Source organism: Pezoporus flaviventris, unplaced genomic scaffold (genome assembly GCF_033815535.1).
Source record: "Pezoporus flaviventris isolate CSIRO_AGI_PZ_B2104156 unplaced genomic scaffold, CSIRO_AGI_Pfla_v1 ptg000021l, whole genome shotgun sequence".
Taxonomy (NCBI): Eukaryota; Metazoa; Chordata; class Aves; order Psittaciformes; family Psittacidae; genus Pezoporus; species Pezoporus flaviventris.
Genome location: NW_026892569.1, coordinates 7,560,652 through 7,580,157, shown reverse-complemented (window position 1 = coordinate 7,580,157; position 19,506 = coordinate 7,560,652). Strand labels below are relative to the sequence as shown.

General features: G+C 37.2%; 1 protein-coding gene and 1 long non-coding RNA gene across 15 annotated transcripts in view; one reads left to right on the top strand and one right to left on the bottom strand.

Annotated features, from left to right (window-relative positions):
• Nucleotides 1–19,506, top strand: part of LOC133270559 (uncharacterized) — a 985,299-nt gene that overhangs the window by 664,933 nt on the left and 300,860 nt on the right. The gene's annotated exons all lie outside the window — the stretch shown is intronic.
• The window catches only part of CACNA1D (calcium voltage-gated channel subunit alpha1 D), a 188,452-nt gene that overhangs the window by 73,887 nt on the left and 95,059 nt on the right, over nucleotides 1–19,506 (bottom strand). For all 14 annotated transcript variants that reach the window (XM_061455851.1, XM_061455841.1, XM_061455840.1 and 11 more), the window contains 3 exons: nucleotides 14,252–14,421; nucleotides 5,449–5,536; nucleotides 4,762–4,788 (listed from right to left, as the gene is read on the bottom strand). In XM_061455851.1, coding sequence (XP_061311835.1) covers nucleotides 4,762–4,788; nucleotides 5,449–5,536; nucleotides 14,252–14,421 — 285 coding nt within the window. The remainder of the gene's footprint in view (nucleotides 1–4,761; nucleotides 4,789–5,448; nucleotides 5,537–14,251; nucleotides 14,422–19,506) is intronic.

Sequence of the window (19,506 nt, the reverse complement as noted above, 5' to 3'; positions counted from 1 at the left end):
TAAGAGTGACAATCAAGGATAAGTAAACAGGCCCCATCTTGGTATGAGCTGGATTCACAAGTGAGGGTATTAGCTTAGCTGTGGACTCATAAAACTAGATTTAATTTCTCTGCTTTGCTTCTGGGAACTTTAACAAACCAATTAGTCTCCCTGGGTTGTATTTCCATTTGTGAAACAGGAAGAAAATACATTGCTGGTTCATAGGAGGAGAAGGATTAGGAAGCAGCTGATATTTCCTAAAAGGGAGGCATATAAAATTCATACACCCACAACTACAGCTGTGGACTCAGATAATAAAATTTAAGAACTGACAACTGCTTCATCCAACATTCGAGGGACAAAGCAAGCACAAACTCCAATGGAAGCTTGACCTAGCCTTAAAATAGGAAAGAACTGAGAAGAGTGTGCATGTATAAATTTCTTCCTCTATTTTCACTATCAAGCCAGTCTAGCATAAATCTATTGCGATAGAATGCAGTGGTCTGCTCCCCTTGCTCTGCCCCCTGCTTTCCCTTTTGCCAAAACTAGCCTAATAAAGTGATCCAGAACTGAGAACTAACTGGTGAAAAACAATTTCTTTTTTTCTAGGTTGCTTTTACTTGGTTGATTGTGTGATACAATTCACTGCATTGCCATATCACACAAAGAACATGAAGAATGAGTGGGTGAGACAGGGGAAGGGCACTGCAGCCCTTTTGGCAGTACCAAGACATCAAACCATGGCTTTTGAAAATTGTTACAAATAATTACATTAATTTCTTAATACTTTCAGTGTCTGAATTATCAGGTATTGTATTTACTATTTTTAAAATCAGAAATGCTTTACATCTATCTCAGAAAATAGAACCAATATGCAATAATATCACCATAAATATAACTGAGCTTGACACCGCATTCAAGCTTTAACTGAGTTTTCTTTATGCACCTTAAATTTGTACTTGCAGTACTGGAAATTAACACTAGTTTCAGATATCACTACAAAGATGATTCAAGCCTTTGAAGTATTCTAACCATATAAAGGAAAAATATCCTGTCCTGACCTAAATCAACATGGTATTCAAGAACATTCTTATCTTGTGAGTACCCTGTGAACCATGGCCATCATTAAGATGGCTCACTCCCTGGGTAGGTAAAACAGCTTTTTTATACAGCCTGTCACTGAAGTCAATGAGACAAGAATATCCCTCTTTGGATCTCTCTATTCAGAGGAGCCAAAAGCAGCCCCAAAGCATATTACTTAGAGCCCTCCGAAGCCAACAAGGTGCTTTCCCCCCCCCCCCCCAGAGGTCTGTAGAATCTAACAAAATAGTATATCTAAGTGATACATTTATGACAGCACTGCCAAAGGGTGTGCAATGGCACTCACATTTGGAAGCATATGACTAATGTAAGTAATGTGTAAAAATTAGTAATATGACTAATATGTAAAAAGACTACAGAAATAAAACAAAAAATCAAAAAGGAGGACAGGAGTAATTTTCTACCTTCATTAGATCGGTACAAGTAAAGAAATAAACAGTAAGCAGCAGAGTGAATTAGATGGCCTGTTGTGCCAGAAAACCTGTGGCTATAAAAGATAGGAAAACAAATTACACTATTTTCACTGGACACTGTTCTATGTTTTTGCAACCACCTCTCCTAGCTATAACCAAATAGCATTTTTTTTTTTTTCTGGAAGAGCAAAATGTACCCTTTTATTTTTAAAAGAAATTCCATTTTGATAACTTCGCAATGATATAACATTGCTTTCATGGAATTTAACAAAAACATAGAAGCTGAATAAACATTAAAATCACAAAGGACATTTATAGTTGACGTAGTTTTGTTACAACAAACCAAATTATGTACTGCATTTGTTCTCATTAAATAATCATTTTTTGTTCATAACTATTTATAAGATCATTCTTCTTACAAATGTGTTCCCAGTTTCACTTTCATTCACTCAGGTATTCATGTGTAGCTGGTCCTTTAGGTACTGGGGCTTAAATTTGAATCCAGATATGGGAAATCCAGTCTTCCACTGAGTCTAACTGAACTCAGTGTGAGTCAGTCATGCAGAATCTATGAAGTTTATTTTTTTTACTTGCTATTTACGTGTGTTTGTGTATTGATACTAAGTCTATGCAAAGCGTAGGAATATTCATTTTCAGCTGATTTTGTATCAGCAACCTTTCATTATAACATGGTATTTTTCTAAACTGGACTTTCTGTTTAGAACCACATGCAGAATCCCTGTATCTGTGAAACAGGCATGCCTCATATTTTCGACTGTAAGCTTAAAGAGAAGTAAATATTAATGCCCTAGATGAATTCTTCTGTAATTGTGAGTGCTAACATCTATGCGGATACTCTAGATTTCACTATTCTTATTTATAAAATATGGGACAGAAGAATTGCACCAGAGCATTCACTGTGAAAAACCAGAAGCATATGAGGTTATTTTTCCACTCCTCATTTTTCTAGTTACAGGATGCAGGGCATAGTACTAGATTTTTAGCATGACTTGAAGAGTAAAGTGTTCATTTAATCAAGTGGTTGCCCAGAGAGGTTGTGGAGTCTCCTTCTCTGGAAATATTCAAGAGCCACCTCACAATCCTGAGCAATCTGCTGTAGGTGACCCTGCTTGCTCAAGCAGGGAGGTTGGACTAGATGACCACCGGCGGTCTCTTCCAGTCTCAGCCATTCTGTGATTCGGTGACCATACTGATAAATGAGGAAGCGAATTCTGAAAAGAGGGATCTTCACAGAGGAAAACATGCACAAATCTCTTCAACTAGCAGATCCCCATCTTCCTCTAATCATTGCTCTGTTGCATCCATGTCAGGAGAAAAAGCAGTTGTTCTAGTATCAAAAGTTTCCAAATTCCACCTGGAAGATTACAAATATGCAGCACAGATCATATTTATCCATATATATCCTAGCATAATGTGTGGTTAATATACACCTCCACTTAACAAACTGGCAGATAATTGATGCATCTTGCCAGGATGTAATTCCTTTGATCAAGCACCCGTCTGACTGTATAGAAACATTCTTCTAAGGATTAACCTCTTTCTTCACTTCTGGTACAGCAGGTAGGGCTAGCTTGAAATTAAAAGCATTTTCTATTTTGATCCAAAGGCAAAGATGTTTACAGTCAAACCAATATCCCTGACAAGCCTGATTTATTTTACCCTGAAACACAGTGTACTGCCATTGCAGAATAACGTTCCTCCGTCTAGAGCAAAGATCAGGATAGAAGAGTGAGAATTAGACCAAGATTTAGCATTTGGCTTAGAATGTGCTAAGTCACCCCTGACCACTGAACATAGCCCATTACCAAATTCAGTTTAAGTATGATTGAAAACTTCTAGCACCTCCAAATGAAAGACACCAACATCCCATTGCTGACTGTAACAACTTCTGTAAACAGATGCAGCAGTGTTCCATTTTTTCTACTATAATGGTAACTGGAAGCAATGGCAAGAGGAATTTCAGACCATTAGCACACTGAATTGCTTCTCTTTATCAAGCTAAAAGCAATCTCACCTAGTAATTCTTTTGAAGGGTTAAGCTCAAAGGTCCACATGGACATAACTGCTTCATTCATTTCATGAAGCTAAGGTCAGTTTCTGTAGCAGAGGGCATACAAGAAATTATAGAGCTTTTATAACCAATGATAAAACTTCTAAAAAGTTAGTTGTGCATTCACTACAATCCTAAATAGCCAGATCTTCACTGGCTGCAGTGGTCAGCAGAGTGAGGCACATTTAGATACTGTCACCAGTTTGCTGGGTGAAAGGGATGACAAAATAAACCTTGATCATAGCATCACATGAAAAAACCTCTCAGTGTGGAAAAGCACCAGTCAACTGTTCCCTGGGAGCTCTTCTCCAAAAAAGAAAGCAAGCTATTCAGAAGGAACACAAGTCCACTCCAACTGCTTGCAGCTGGTCAGCACTGGCAGGCCATTAAACCTAGTAAGGCTAGTAGAATAAACCTGGGTTTGCTATCCTCTTCATTGCTGCAAGAAGAATACACTGCTGTTACCAATGAATTACTTGCTAAACATCCAACACTGAAATCAGTTTTACTAAGGTTAAAAAACTTGAATGATTCCAGATGTTGCCAAAACTGCTGATGCCAGATGTTGCCAAATCTTCTTGATTGTCCCTTTTTATCACTGAAAATTTTCTGTGCAAATTATTTATTCTGTGGGTTGTCTGCAGCTGTAGGAGTGGTTTTTTTGCCCGTCAGGATTCACTAGGTCTACCACTTGATTACTTACCTTAAATCACTTTTTTTTTTTTCCTCCTTCCTGGAATAACCTAACTTTTTTAAACAGAGTGTATCTTCTGTGCTTTCCATTACCCTTTCTAATTACTAAATACACATCCTATAAGACTGGAAAATAGAATCAAAATAAGGAAACCTGTTGGTTTTGTACTGGCACATCCAGTGTCAACATTATGAGGACTACTGATTCTTAGTTTTGCTGGTAACACTTCCTTTCTGCAACCATATGTGAAAATAGCAGCTCATATTCCCAAGTGTTCCTAGTAAGTGAAAAGAGAGCCACAAATATCAGCAAAGTAAACCAGGGAGTTTGGTTTTCAAAAGTGTTCATGGATACTTTACTCTCGTATTTACCAGTAACTGTTAGGAAGAATTTTCACACAGTAAAATTCGAAGTACAGTAAATAAGGAATAATTATATGAGACCATCATGATATGTAAACATTCACAAAGAAGAAAAAAAGCAATGGAGAGGAAAATACTGACCTGAATTTGGATTTTGAGATGGTTTGACTAGAAGAAAGGGAAAAGACATTTTTTTAAGAATGTATAGAACATAATTAACACAAATTTGTTCTTTTTGGATTTCTGCAAATCAATACTGGAATTATATTTACACAAAAACAAACTTTTAACAAAATGCATCATGAACGCTGAAATTCTATTATTTATTTTCTGAAATACCATTCCTGAAGCTTTACAAATTTTCTAAGTGAAAGGAAGTCTCCTTTAAAACTAAGTAAATAAATTGCTTATGTAGAAGCTCCTTGGAAGTCATGAGAAGCTGAGCAAATAAATACTGAACACCATGAGATACAAAAATACTCTCATATATTCAGTTATTGCCAAAAAAATACATATTCTCCAGATCATGAACAATTTAACAGGAAATGCTTCTTTTTACATGTCATAGCGGACTTCTGTTATTTTCTTTTTATTATGGACATTGCATTTTATAAAAGGCTTCAGGAAACATGGCCCACTAGAAGTTTAGTTGAATTGTTTTATAGCTTCTACATCGAGCATTTCAGCAGAAAGGCAAAATAAACCCAAGTGTCATACAAAGCTTGACTATTTGAAAGCAGTTTTGGCTAAATAAACAACAGGGGAAAACAATCCTTTTATATTTTGAGATGATGAGGGTTAGTACTTGAAAGCAGCCTGTGTACTCACCATAAGCTCCCACAGCATGCCGGGTTCTCTCCTTCTCCACTGACATTTTCCGTGTTCACTGATTCAGTTTCACTGGTGGGCATGCTTGCTGTGAGGAAACAGAAATTGCTTTAGATTGATAGCCAAGAAAGCTTTAATACAGAATGTGATCTCCTGTTCTATTGCAATAAAGCCTCTACTTTTTGCAGGTCTAATAAAAGATTTATCTTCAAGTCAACAGAAATATAGAGGGGGGGAAAACACGTCAAAAGGTGCTTGGAAAAGATGAACAGTCAAAGTTCTCAGTACTTCCTAGGGAAGAACACTACTTCCATTTTTATAAAGCAGGCACGAAAAAAAAATCTACTAACAAGAAAAGCATAAAATTAATGTTGATGGTTTATACAGTAGAAATATCACATAAAGTAGGAAAAAAATTAGAGGTGGAAGATGCACTGAAACTAGAACAGCTGGAACAAAAGATCTTACAGGTATTCTGGGATGAACCTTTTGCTGCTTGGATGGTTTTCTTGTTTGGGTTGTTTGTTTGTTTGTTTGCTGGGGAGAGTTTAAGCCAATGTCTGTGGAATGAGAGCACTGAAGGCAGAAGGCCTACAATGCGTCTCTGTTAGGGATGTACGACTATCTTGGTAACATAAATGAGGCTTGAAGCAGACTTAATTACATCCTAATAGAAGTGAGATTTGAGAATCAGGCCCTGAATTTGCTGATTTGTCTAAGGATCAAGTACAAAGTGAGAACTGTTAGTAACAGCTTCTCATATATTGCCTCAACTCTGACAGAGATACATGGAAGTGGTAAATGGTAGCTTGGTTTTCATCCCCATCAATTACATCCAAATAGAGAGACTGACAGGTCTATGCAGGCTAAATGTTCAGCTATTTGCAACTGCTGAGAATCTGTCCCATGAAATGAAATGTTAAACACAGAACTGGCATAACAAAGAAAGATCAAAGATGTTCATGTAGGTGTTTGAATAAACAAGGGGCTTTAGGCAGTAAGCACAACAAAGCTTTCTTTCAAAAAGTCCTGTTTTAATGATTCATTCAGAATATTACTGAAATTGCATGCTTCTAATATCATGCTTCTCTTTATAAATCAGTTTTATAAACTGAACATTGATAATCTTGTGTGCATTTCACAGCCTAAAAAGTTCAAAGGTAACTTCATTCAAAAGCAAACCATCTTTGATGACATCCAAATTCAAGTATTAAAATTAGAAAGGATTTAGAGAAAAAAAAAAATTCTAAAACTATTTCAGACATAGTCTCACATCTTCAGAACTAATATTTTTTATTTAAAAATGCCAGGGTCTTTTGCATTAAATGCAGGGAGTTTCCCTGTCTGGTAAAGAACTGAAGCAGTTTTCTTGCTGGGTGACTTACACGCTATTAGGAAACACAACATTACAGCCACCTAATGATGAATATTTTAGCACTTGTGATGGGCAATGGCAAAATATGAATGCAGAAGTCTTGTTTCATACACTGTTACTAAAAGCTGTCATGAAAACAGAGCTAGGTCCACTTCTCAACTACTACATATGTGCAATGTGTCTCATACTTGTGTTTCAAATTTATCAACCCTTTCCTCATCTAAAAGGAGTACCTAGAATCCAGTTCCTCATAAATCATCAGTGTCACACAAATGCCGTTTACTTTAAGAAGGCCAAATAATTTTTAAGAGTAAGTGTAAAGTAATATAATCTTACTTCAAGACTTGATGCCTTAACCTCCACAAAGAAATGCCAGCCCTTTTTGAACATGACTGCATAAAGAAAAACAAAGTACCACAGAAAAGTCTTGATCCCTACTGAAGGCAGTGTCAGTTCTGCTGATTATTAAATACAGCCAGACTGTTGCTCTCTATTTCAGACAGTGCTACTGCTCTAACTCTATTGGCATCTTAAAGGTGCTGTGTTACAAAAATGAAAGAGGGGAAAAAAAAACACACCCATAAACAGTTCTGTTCAGACATTAGAACTATCATTGAGCTACCACTATACTGTAATTCATATGCCAGAAGGAAAACTTGACAGAAGAAAGGCCCCATGTGGAAGTCTAGCCCCAGTAATGCTAGCAAGTCATTTTATCTTTACCCAGAGAAAACAGCAACAGCACTGCATGACCACTTCCAGTCTCACTAATAAAAGCAAGGCTTGAAAAGACTCAGTTTCATGACCACAGCTTTTTAAGGGGGGTGTTCATTGGGCAAAGCACAGCACACAGGATGAACTTTTGAAAAACCATCTGATCTCCATAAGGCCAGCTTTGAGATCTTGAAACTGGTATAAACACCAGTATTCAAAGATAGATACCAAATTGTCTCTATTCTTTGTTCACCTTTTGTCTTTATTTTACTGGCCTTCTTCTGGAAAGATTATCAGCTCTCTGAAATTATTGTAACTGGTTTCAAATGAAAGAATGCTTGCATTAGGCAATATAAACAACCCATATAGCATGCAGCTTAAAACTTTCCTGAGTATATACCAAAATAGGTCAAATACATCAACTACTATATTTTAGTCCTGTGGATAAGAAAACAGATTGGTTTTCTCATATTATAATGTTCACTATTCACTTTAAACAGTTTTCAGATTTTGCAGCAGGGATTTCAAACACCACTCCAGGACATAATTAATGTATAGCTAAGAGCAAGTCAGTGTCCATCAGCATCTGTATGTTCTAGCCAGCTGGAGCTGGAAGAAATAAATTCCATAATCCTATGATATGACAATTTAGTGTCACTGTAGAATTCAGAAGTGGGCTAAATTCCACTCTGATTTATTGAATTGTGGTGGCAAGTATTACTGTTGGAAATGTTCTCTCTAGAAAGTATATAATTAATAATTTTAATCTGGTTCAAGTTCCGCTATGCTTTTTTGATTCATAGGTTGTTCTCATTTCCACACTGATGTACCTTGAGTGGCCTGATGGTTACACATGCTGAAGGAAAAGAGGTTCACAAGTGGAACGATCTGCACAGCTAGTCAAACATTCAGTAACAGCTACTGGACAGAATCTCACACTTATTTAAAAAGGCACTGTACTGGTAAAATTTTAGATCAATCTTGCAAAACATTGTCCTGGTTTTGGCTGGGATAGAGTTAATTTTCTTCCTAGTAGCTGATACAGTGCTGTGTTCTGGATTTAGTTCAAGAATAATGTTGGTAACACACTGATACCTTAGTTGCTGGTACATAGTACTTATTTAAGTCAAGGACTTTTCAGTTTCTCATGCTCTGTCAGTGAGGAGGGGCACAAGAAGCTGGGAGGAAGCAAAGACAGGACACTTGACCCAAACTAGCCAAAGGGGTACTCCATACTGCAGCATGTCATGCTCAGCGTAGAAACTGTGGGGAGCTGGCCAGGAGGCACTTCTTGCTGTTCAGGTCAGGCTGGGCATCAGTCAGCAGGTGGTGAGCAACTGTACTGTGCATCACCTGCAGGATTTTTTTCTTGAGGGGGGGGTGGGTATTCTTCTCTCTCTTTGCTATTACTGTTATTATATTGGTTTTTTTTTTACTTAAATTTCAATTATTAAATTGTTCATATCTCAATCAATGGGGTTTTACCTTTTTTTTTTTTTCAGTTCTCCTCCCCATCCCACTGGGGAGTGATGGGGGGAAGTGAGCAAGCAGCTGCATGGTACTTAGTTGCCAGCTGGGCTTCTGTCTGCTAGTAACATCAAACCAATACCATAAGCTCCAAAAAACTCCTAATTCTTTCTCAAATCAATACATGGATTTTCTCAATCCTTTACACCAAGTATTTGAGGTAGTCAAACAGGAAGGCAGAGCAACAACAAAATCCCCCAAAAGACAACATTATCATTGCAAATTCATCGCAAATTTTCCCGTCTGCTGTATGCCCAGAAGACACACCAGGAGGAAATGGTACTATCACTTCTGACTGTGAAGCTCCTTGGGGTAAATCCACTTTAAGGAGGGGCTGCCTGAAAGATGTTCTACTTGATACTGTAGTGAGGTATCTGTTTTCTTAGTGCAGATTTAACATTGATACTATCAACAATAACCATTCCCTTTTTATAGACAGCCCAATGAAGCTCAATATAAGTTTGAATGGTTGCACAGAAGTGGAAGGAGAGTAAAATTATCAGTCTTCATAACAGAAGCATCACTGAACGAACCACGTCTAGCCTGAAGGATGACACTGTGAAGCTTGGGAGCAGTGTAAAATCTACAGATGTGGTGCTTTTAAAAGAAATAGAAGTAGAGATAACAAAAAACTCCAAAACATTTAGGGTGGGATTTCTAATCCAGTGGTAGCCTAAATCTGAGCCACTCAGATCAGTTTAGCACTCTCACAAATAGAGAAAGAAATAGGCCACCGATTTGTACTTTGGAAAAATCCTACTCATAAAGGTATACCTGCCCTGCAAGATAGAGATGAAACTAAGTCAGTACACACATGCTTGAGAATGCTTTCGATGGGTAAGGTCAGGTACTAGCAGCAACATAGCATTTGCAGCAGACCACAGACCACAGCAAGTTTTCAGCCAGTTCCATGCCAGTTTAACGACTGACATCAGAATCTGCTCATTTAAAGGCTGTGTTGAAACACATATCCAAAGTAAAACTGCAACCACTTTCAGCCATTTTTATGGAAAAATGATTGCAACTTATAAAGCTGTGTGAGCTATTAAACAATATATGTAACAGTTAAACAAATAGTTTCAAGCACACTCAGTATTTGTAGAAAATGAGTCCATCAGGTCCTAGCAATTTCTGAGTTAATATTCTGCCTTCCCTAAGTAACTGGATCAAATTTGTCAGCCTCAGTCTGAGCCACAATAGTGACTCTTAGGGCAGCAAGGAATTCAGTTGCTTCAATAACTTTGTTGTAGGCAGGATTAAAAGTAGACCTCCTACTTGTCAAAAACAATATGTTTACCAGTATTAAAAGACTGCAAGATTTGAAAATAACTACTGTACTCTAAAACCCCTGTCCATCTCCACTGTGGGTGGGAAAGAATTAGAGAAACAAAACCATCAACAAGAAGAAGAGACACATTAAAAGTTTGTTATGTTTTGTTAGATTCTACATTAGAAGTATTATAAATAAATAATATTATAATCACACTGTTCTAAAGCTTATACTACAATCCATTAATAAAGTATGTAAAGTACTTTAATTACTTCACACATGAATTTAAAATAGATTTTTGAAAAAAAAACCCACCTATGCTTCAGTAAGAACAGTCAGACAAAAACACAACAGTGGAAACTGAAACAGATTAAAGCCTATGCTTTAGGAAGGTAGAGCACTGCAGCAGCACCAGTGTATTTCAAACATGCATTTAAACCAGCAGGACTGCATGCACGAGAGTCTACATGCCAAGGATGTATATGCCTTTGTGGCAGATAACACATATGATGTGTGCTTTCAAAACCTCACACATCAAATGCAGTATCAGCACAAAAGAAAGTTCAACTGCAAATCCGACCATGTTTTACCATGTTTATTGGAAGAACGGCCAAACCATCTAAGCCTGCTTTTCTTCTTTTCTTCCATTAAGTCAGCCAGTGTAACCCCTTCGCGTTAAACACATGTAATCCCAGGAGGGACACAGTAGATGGCAGCAGTGGCAACGCAAAAAAATAAAGAAGTGCCCATACATACAGGCAAGGTTAGGCAAAACCAATTGAAATGACCGGCAACGCAACTGCGCAGAGTTCAGCCCCTCACCTCGCGCTGATCTTTGCATTTTGAGCTACATTCACAATGCTCTGAAGTCACTGGACGTTTTTTCATTGGCCTGGGGGTAACTAGTTATTGCTTCATTATAAAAACTTACCACTTCTACTAAAGGCATGGTTACAATTCTAGTAGTTAAAAGGTATTCCATTATTCAATGGCACTGAATACCTGCCCACTATCAGCAACCGAGATCTATGAATACAGAGGGTTCATATACAAATAATTCAACTTAATGGCTTCTTTGGTTAGAAATTTTAAAATGCTTGGGTTGCAGAAACCTAAATTACACAAATTACACTTTGAAAGTATTATGTAAGAACCTATTAATCCTTGATTTAACTGCCTTTGAAATATGTACCTTTTGCTGCCATAGAAAGATCTTCTGTATCCTAAACCCAGAGCTCTTCCACATCATTGAAGAGCATTATGGTGACCTTTCATCACAATAAATCAGCAATCTTCATCATCCAGAGATTTAGGTACTCAAAGTAGGGACACAGCTGCCCAGAAGCCTGCAAATTGTTATTCTGCCTGTTTTAGGACCCAGCCCTGCATCATGCTTCAAAGACACTTCTAGAAACACATCACCACTATATCTTCAATATGCTCATTTCCCAGGCTTACTGCTCAAGATCATTAAACTGGTGATAACTTGCTAAATTTCACCTCATTCTAAAACAGGTAGCACATTATTACAACTATGCTCCTAACCCAAAAGCTTTTCATGGAATAAATGGATGGACACCTTGTGATGCTTCTCATCCTACCTCCCCATGCCATGTAATATGCAGCAAAGCATGTCTGGAATTCAAGGAGGTGGAGTAATTCAGCAACTCTTCCTTTACACCCTGTTGCAGCTGATAATAAAAATGAAAATCCAAGTCACATATTTAAGCACAAACCCAGAAGTGTGCTAGAAGATTGCCTCTTTGCTGGAAATTTCCACTCCAAATACAAATGCATACCTGAAAATAAATCCTTGGGATTGTTTTAAAGCTCTTGTAATTACATTCCTTCTCCTAGTTTTATTCTGTAAGTCTCCTCCAACTCTCAACGTACCCTAAAATTATGTCTAAGTTAACATTTTAGAGCCCAAAGCTCTCTCAAACACAATACAAACATGTATTTTTTTATTTATGAAAGACCTGTATAACCTAGAAGCTCTTTCAGGAATGCTGGAGCAAATGGTTCTTTTGCAGCATGTTAACACAAATCCAGTTTGAACAGGATGCAATAAATTCCTGGGATTTGACCTGCACGCTACAAACCAAGTCCATCAGCACCAGAGCTGACAGGACAGCTGACCAATGCTCTGTGCAAACTCAGCATCGCCTACAATCCTGCATGGCAGTCTTGTACAAGGGGTATCTACTCAATAAAATGCTCAACCTTTTTTTTTTCCTCAGTCTTAGGATTTTATACTGATACTCAAACCCTCCCATACAATATCAGTCGCAACAACAACACATAGTAAATTCTTTGGCTTTTTTTTGCTCTGCTCTAGATAAAAACTCTGTGCTACAGTTTTCACATAGACATAAATTATTCCTTTTTGGGTAATGCTGGCATCAACATCAACCCACAAGTTGCCTTCCAGCCTCTCATAAAATCTTTGTTTCCTTCCAGTCAGCAACAAAATGCATACCCTGCTTTTATCATGAACTAAAGGTCTAATAAAATTCTGAAACTCAAACCCATAAAATTTTTAAAAGTGACTTAACTACATGCAAGACAGAGATAAGTTTTTAAACAGATACCTCAGTATCAAACCACAAAATTTTCACTTTTTACTACTTCTGAAAGGTACTGTGGTTTAAAAGAACAGTTAATGATCAATCAACAGCATTGTAAGAAAAAGAACAGTATTAATGTATTCAACACAGAAAATAATATTCTGAGTTGCCTTTGACAAACCACTTATAGATGCTTTCTCTTACATATACTTATGGTATCTAAATGAAAAAGTACCATGACTTTCTAGAGTGTCAGATGAATAACAAGATGAATAATAAGATGAATAATGTTATATGATAATGCTGTATAGCATTAGTACATATAGTGAAATTTGGACTTTAATCTTACATTTCATATTAAATTGTAAACCAAAAACAACACCCTGAAACCATATTTTCATTGATGTACATCACTAAAATTTCTCATGCAAATTTTAACCACTACTACGTGCACTTCGTGAAGAGGCTAAAATAGCCTCTCCTAAATTCTAACATTAAAATACTGCTTTTACTCAGAATTTCTGTAATAGAGAAATCAATTATGATTTTTACAGTTGTCACAGTTATCATGAAACTAGCTTGTTCCTTTACGTTATGACTCAGGTCAAAACACTAGAGGGCCACTACAGCACATATTACCTTTCCCATAATACACTATACTGTCAAATAAATACACTGTAAGTAAGCAGTAATTATACTTCTTAATGTCAGACCAAAATCCCACAGGATCTCATTTATTTCACACTCTTTTAATACATCTAGTAAAAGAGATTTTCAATAGTCTTCTTGAAAATCAGAAAGATCAAGAATGTAATTTCTCTATTTCAAAGCTCAAAACAAAAACCCAAAAAAAAAAACCCAACCAACCAAAAAAAAAAAAAAACAAAAACCCCTAAAAAACTCCTTCACTATTAGCACCAAGTTATGTCTTGACCATATTTTTTACGTTTTTAATATAATTATTATTATTCCTATTGCATGCACCTACAGGTAAACACATATTCTTCTTCACTAAGAACCGACAATTATACTTAGTGGCATGTAGCTTGTATGCACTAACTTTTTACAGAACACAAGTAAAGCAAAGGTTTTAAGTCTCAGTAGTGACCGAGTGCAGACAATGATTTGCACATTGACAGCACAGAGCGGAGTTTTGTTGGCAGATTCTGGATTATCTTCTATGACTATGTTTCAACATATTAACAGACATGACTGTTCTGCTAACAAATGCTTTTGCAAACTGACAAATCAGAAAGTGACATTAGCCAGGCTGCATTCACCCCAGTGTAACACCCTTAAAAGCAGTCACACTGCCCCACATGGAAGTAGTAGAGAGTAATGAACACATACTGTTCCGCTTGCCTTCTTCATCAACCTCTTCATCATTCTCAGGGTCAATGTCTTCTGCCTGTGTAATCCAGTCTAAATATCCCTTCAGATCTTCTTCAAGCTGCTGTTTTTCACGTAGCTTCTGAAAGTCCCCTCGGGCCTTGGCTTTTTCTCTTTCCTTGGAAAATTCTCTATCAAATTCAGATAAAGCAGAAAAAATACTGATTGTCAAACTCCTGGGCATTTTGATCTAGGTCTTGGCAATGCAGAATAACAGACTGACATAGACAATAAACTGAGTAAGTTACACTGAAGATTTGAGAGCTTCTTTGAAAACAAGACAGTGGTGCAAAGAAGTCATGGGAGATCCCTATCACATCCCACCAAAACTTTCAGAGATTTTATGACTTAACTGAAAATAAGCGTGTGTGTGCCCCCTGTTCCCATTTAGTTATCTGTGCATCTATACAGATTTTAAACCCAGTTTTACCCAATAGCTACAAAGAGAAACTAACTTGCAATAATGAAGTCATTTAAGAAAACTGAGTATTACATTCAGTGAAAAGGAAATTCCAGCATCCACTCCTAAAATACTTCCTTTTCCAGCCACAGTTTCATCCAATCCTAAAACACTTCCTTTTCTAGCCACAGTTTATTTACCATGTCAGCACATATTTATTTCAGTGCAGGGTTCACATAATTCTACTAATAAGCTCTCCCTTAATTATCTCATGCATAGACATACCTGTGCTGCTTGATATCTGGATGTTTCACCCTTACCCTTTCTGTATCAGAACCTAGAAACCCTGTTCTTGCAGATCAGAAGCACATCTTTTTATGTAAATTGAACTCTGTCCTGAGACTGGGGCAGTGAGACAATGCATTTTACTGTCTGTCCAGTTCATTATTTGGGACAATGCTTAAATTATCGTGGAATGATAATTAAAATAATTAAGTTATGCTCTTGGAGACAGAGGTTGACTAAAATGGCCTACTGAGGTCTCTTCCAAACTGAATTACCCCATGAATCTATGATTTCCTTAATGATAATGATAATTGAAACACAGTTATCAAGTAAATTCTTGCACCAGCTCATTACACATGGGGACCAACACTGGTACAGATATGATGTGATACATAGCTCCAAATGTGTAACTCCAGTAGAAGGATCATGTTTATCCAAGTATCAATATGTAGGTAGGCAAGCACCTTTTGGAACTGTATTGTAACTGTCCATCAATTCAGTATTCAAATTTAAGCTTGTTGTGATTAAACTGTTAATCTTGCAGTAGGGCTGAAATTAACCTAAAGAATGGCTCTCACAATTTCATTTACTATGAATTTCAAACCTTTATTTTTTGTGAACTTTCACCTGAAAAAATACTCCCTCTCAAGGGGAAATTTATTAAAGCACACAATAGTATTCTTTTTCAAGAGGAAAAATATTAGGAAAGATAAGGTAAGATGTGTAAGATATGCAAAATGCTTTAACAACTTGAACCCAGCTATCAACATGATGTTGCCCTGCTAACAAAATACAGAGCAGTCTCTCAATTTTTCAACATAGTGTTTCAGTTTAGTGACAAACATTACTTATTTGGAATTGCAGATATAATCTCTTCCAGCTTTTTTATTTCTATTATATTATTTGTAGTCCTCAAACATCTTCTAATAAATAAATTTCTGTTTTGACATTAGTAAATCTAAAAGTTAAGCTCTTTACCTGTAATCATACAGATTTTGGGTTGTTTGCTGGTTTATTTTGAATGTTATGCTGCAGAAGCTAAAAAGATTTCTGTTGCAAAAGTCTAAGAGGCAGGCACTACAGCTTTTACAGCTAAGGACTTAATTCAACAAAAATTCAGTTTGACACGTGGAGATAACCCTGTTTCATCTGATGGCACTGCAATGATCTGAAGAATGCCAGTGCTTGTTTTGCATTTGCTACCCTTTACCTAGCATCCAAGGACGAGGTCCTCCAAAAGGCCATACTGTCACAAAAACACTCATAACACAGATTTTACAAGCCTGCAAAATTTGTTTGGTTTATGGAATACTGGGTTTAAGCTTCCCACAGAGAGAAGAGACTGTCCTTCACATATGACTGAGGCAACATACTTGTGACTCTTATTCCATAGGCAGCATCCCTGAAAAAAGAGCTATCATGGTATAGTGGGAAATCAGACGTAACAAGCTTTGCTGGCTTTTACTAAGTATTCATGTTTTGTTCAGTCCTTTGAGTGTTTTTCATTAGGTTGAAGGATAAGTGATGCGTGGGGCTAAAGTAAAATGAAAGCTGCTGTCACACGGAGTGAAGTGAAAGGTTATTTAAAAATGTAACAGCTGGTAAGGCTGATATTTTCCACAGCAGTTCACCAATGACCTTTTAACTTTGACCACCTTAAAATGGCTGCATGCAAAGAACTAAACACAGATTTTTATATACCCAGGTAACTATGACCTTCAATCCAGCATGCAAGTCAGACATTGTTTTGTTAAATGCTGCTGCAATTTATCCGTAGCGGAAGATCCATGATATTTAAAATCTTTACTTTTCTTTGTAAAACCTGACTGTAAGAACCTGAGAAGGCTGCATTTTCTTTAGGTGGAAAAGGAATCTGAATCTACAGTATTTTTTTCTATCACAGTCACAATGAAGTGACAATCCTCAGACACACAGAGGTATGTGTTCCTTCTGCTGAAATACCATGACTAGGAAAACGGAATTAAGTGGAACTGGAACATAACAAGTTTCTTGTTAGCAGAACAAATGCTTTTTTTTAATTACTTTTCCAACAAGAAATAAGAAGGTTTTTTAAAAAGGTGATGGGGGTGAGCTGAGGGAGACATCGCCTCTTTAAAGCTTCTGACAAAGACATTTAGACAAGATATTTGAATATTTAGACAGAAGACATATAGACACATGCTCAACACCTGGAAGAAGGAACAAGACAGCTGCTTGTGCAGCATTTCATGGCTATGGCTTGGTGCAGGGCAGAAACAAAAAGGTGTTGGCAATGTAAGCAGCACAGGTATGACATGGTTACACTAATGGCCTGAACTGGCCCCCCTAACTGTCATCAACCCAGAACTCAGCCCAGGAGCCTATGAAGTTGATAGGCTTAGGAAGTGGCACATTAATTGTGGGAAGAGGACGTAAGCTCTGTAAATGTTTGATCACACAAATATCTGTGCTAAGAGAAAACTTCAAAATATGTATTTCTTTCTGGCTTGATAAAATGACCTGGATCTGGCATTTGAAAGCAAGCACTGGGGAAGGGGGGACTAGTTCATTAACTAAAATGACAAAAATTGTATTCAAAGGGCTGTTGTGACTATGCTAGCATTCGCAAGGGTCTCTTCCCTAAATGTGATTTAAGCCAGTCTCCACCCAAGCTGCAAACTGACAAATCCTGAGGAGCTACTCTGATTTGACACCAGCAATTGTGAAATGAAAATCAGGCATATTGCCTTAAAAAGTCTGAAAAAAAAGCAATGATTTAAGTCATTTTCATAAAGCACAGGACTCAGTGAATATATTTTGTCCTAATTTCAATAACTAGAAAAAGCAAGCTTACTACCGTCTCATATTTTAAAGAATAATATGCTTCAAAATCCAGACTTCAGGCTAGCAGGGCTAGAAAGAGCTTTTTGTAAATCTCTGCTTCTGAGGAATATTATAAAGGAGACCTGCACAACTTGTATAACAACACCTTGGATAATTAATTACCTGTTTGCATTCAAAAATATCTTTTCCTCAAAACAGTCTATTGCTACTTAGATGGAGACAATTCAGGTTTTTATTTCATTGCAAATGCAAATAAATCAGATGACCCAGCCCTAGCCAGACTAATTTGGATCTGGTTAAGTATGAATAAAAATCACAGTATATGACAATATCCTGTAAATTAAGTAAAGTTTCAAATTGCAGCCACAGTGTAAGTAACTCAGTCAATTACACCTGCATCAGATAGGAGACATCACATGCAAAATAAAGCATTATATGGAGACTTACCTACGTAATCTTATGTTTAGCAGTAAGTAAGCTACTATTTAATACACAAGTTTTAGGTCTATTGCCCAAAAATTCTTTGTTTACTTGAAGAAAAATGATCTCAGTTCTCTGTTTAGGCACAAGACCATCATCATCAATGGCTGTTGAGGCAGAAGCATATAAAATGCAGGTTTTGAGTTCTTGCTTCAATAGACTGAGGCAATCATTTTCATGCCAGGCCTTTTTTCTCCAAGAGAGTGAAATAACTCCTGCTGGCATACATCAGCTGGGAATGGCTCGATGCAACAGGAACGAGCTGGCAACAGAGAGTGCTACTGGGACTCAGTTACAGCTCTCTGGTTCTCACACCTTAACTTGAGGAAGAGTCATATTAACCAAAAATCCAAGTTTTCTTAAATTTATCTGGTATACTGTCTGCAATTCATGGACATAATAACTAAGTAGACACCTATCATCAGCTCAAAGTTCTTTCATGCCAAAAGCTGGACACTTCGTAAGGGGGCAGCAACATGACTTCCTGTATCTTCCGTGCATCATTAGGCACTGATGATAGGAAATAAACAGTTGCCTTAGACATCTAAATATAAACCAGGACACTAATTCTTCACTGGCCATATTACCACCTTTTTGTGTCACTGCAAAAACAGTGAGAGAGAATTCATCTACTGCAGTGTGCAACTTAACTGCACACAGGGTCTGGTACGTGGAAAGTGTTATGCTAGTGCTATATGTAGAACTGTCACCCAGACATCCTAGACTCACATTTATTCACAGAGAACAGTCACATAATAACAAAAATGTACTCACAGAAGTACAGTGCTGGCCACCAGACTCACAGAAGGGGTTTCGCACTCCAGTAACCATACCAACCAAGAAATTAGCAGAATCAGAGAACTCAAACTGATTAAACTGTACAGACAAGCATGGGCAACAGCTCACAGCTGGGTGTAATGTGTGACAGATGTAGAGAGGCATGAAAAAGGTTAAGTAACATCATATCTTTAATTACTGGAGATTTGTATACCTCAGTGTTACCCCTTCTTTTAGAAATAATAAAAGCTCATAGGCTGAACACTGTAGAATTATTTTTGCACAACAAAAAAGTCCTGGCAGGAATTTTCATTGAGCAAGAAGCATTGGGTTCTTGATGAGGGAATGCAAAATGATATTACCTACACATTTACTTCCATATAGTTCGCTAGCAACTGCCAAAATGTATATTGAAAGGCTCCAGCACAACCTCTGTGTAGCAGAGGGCCTG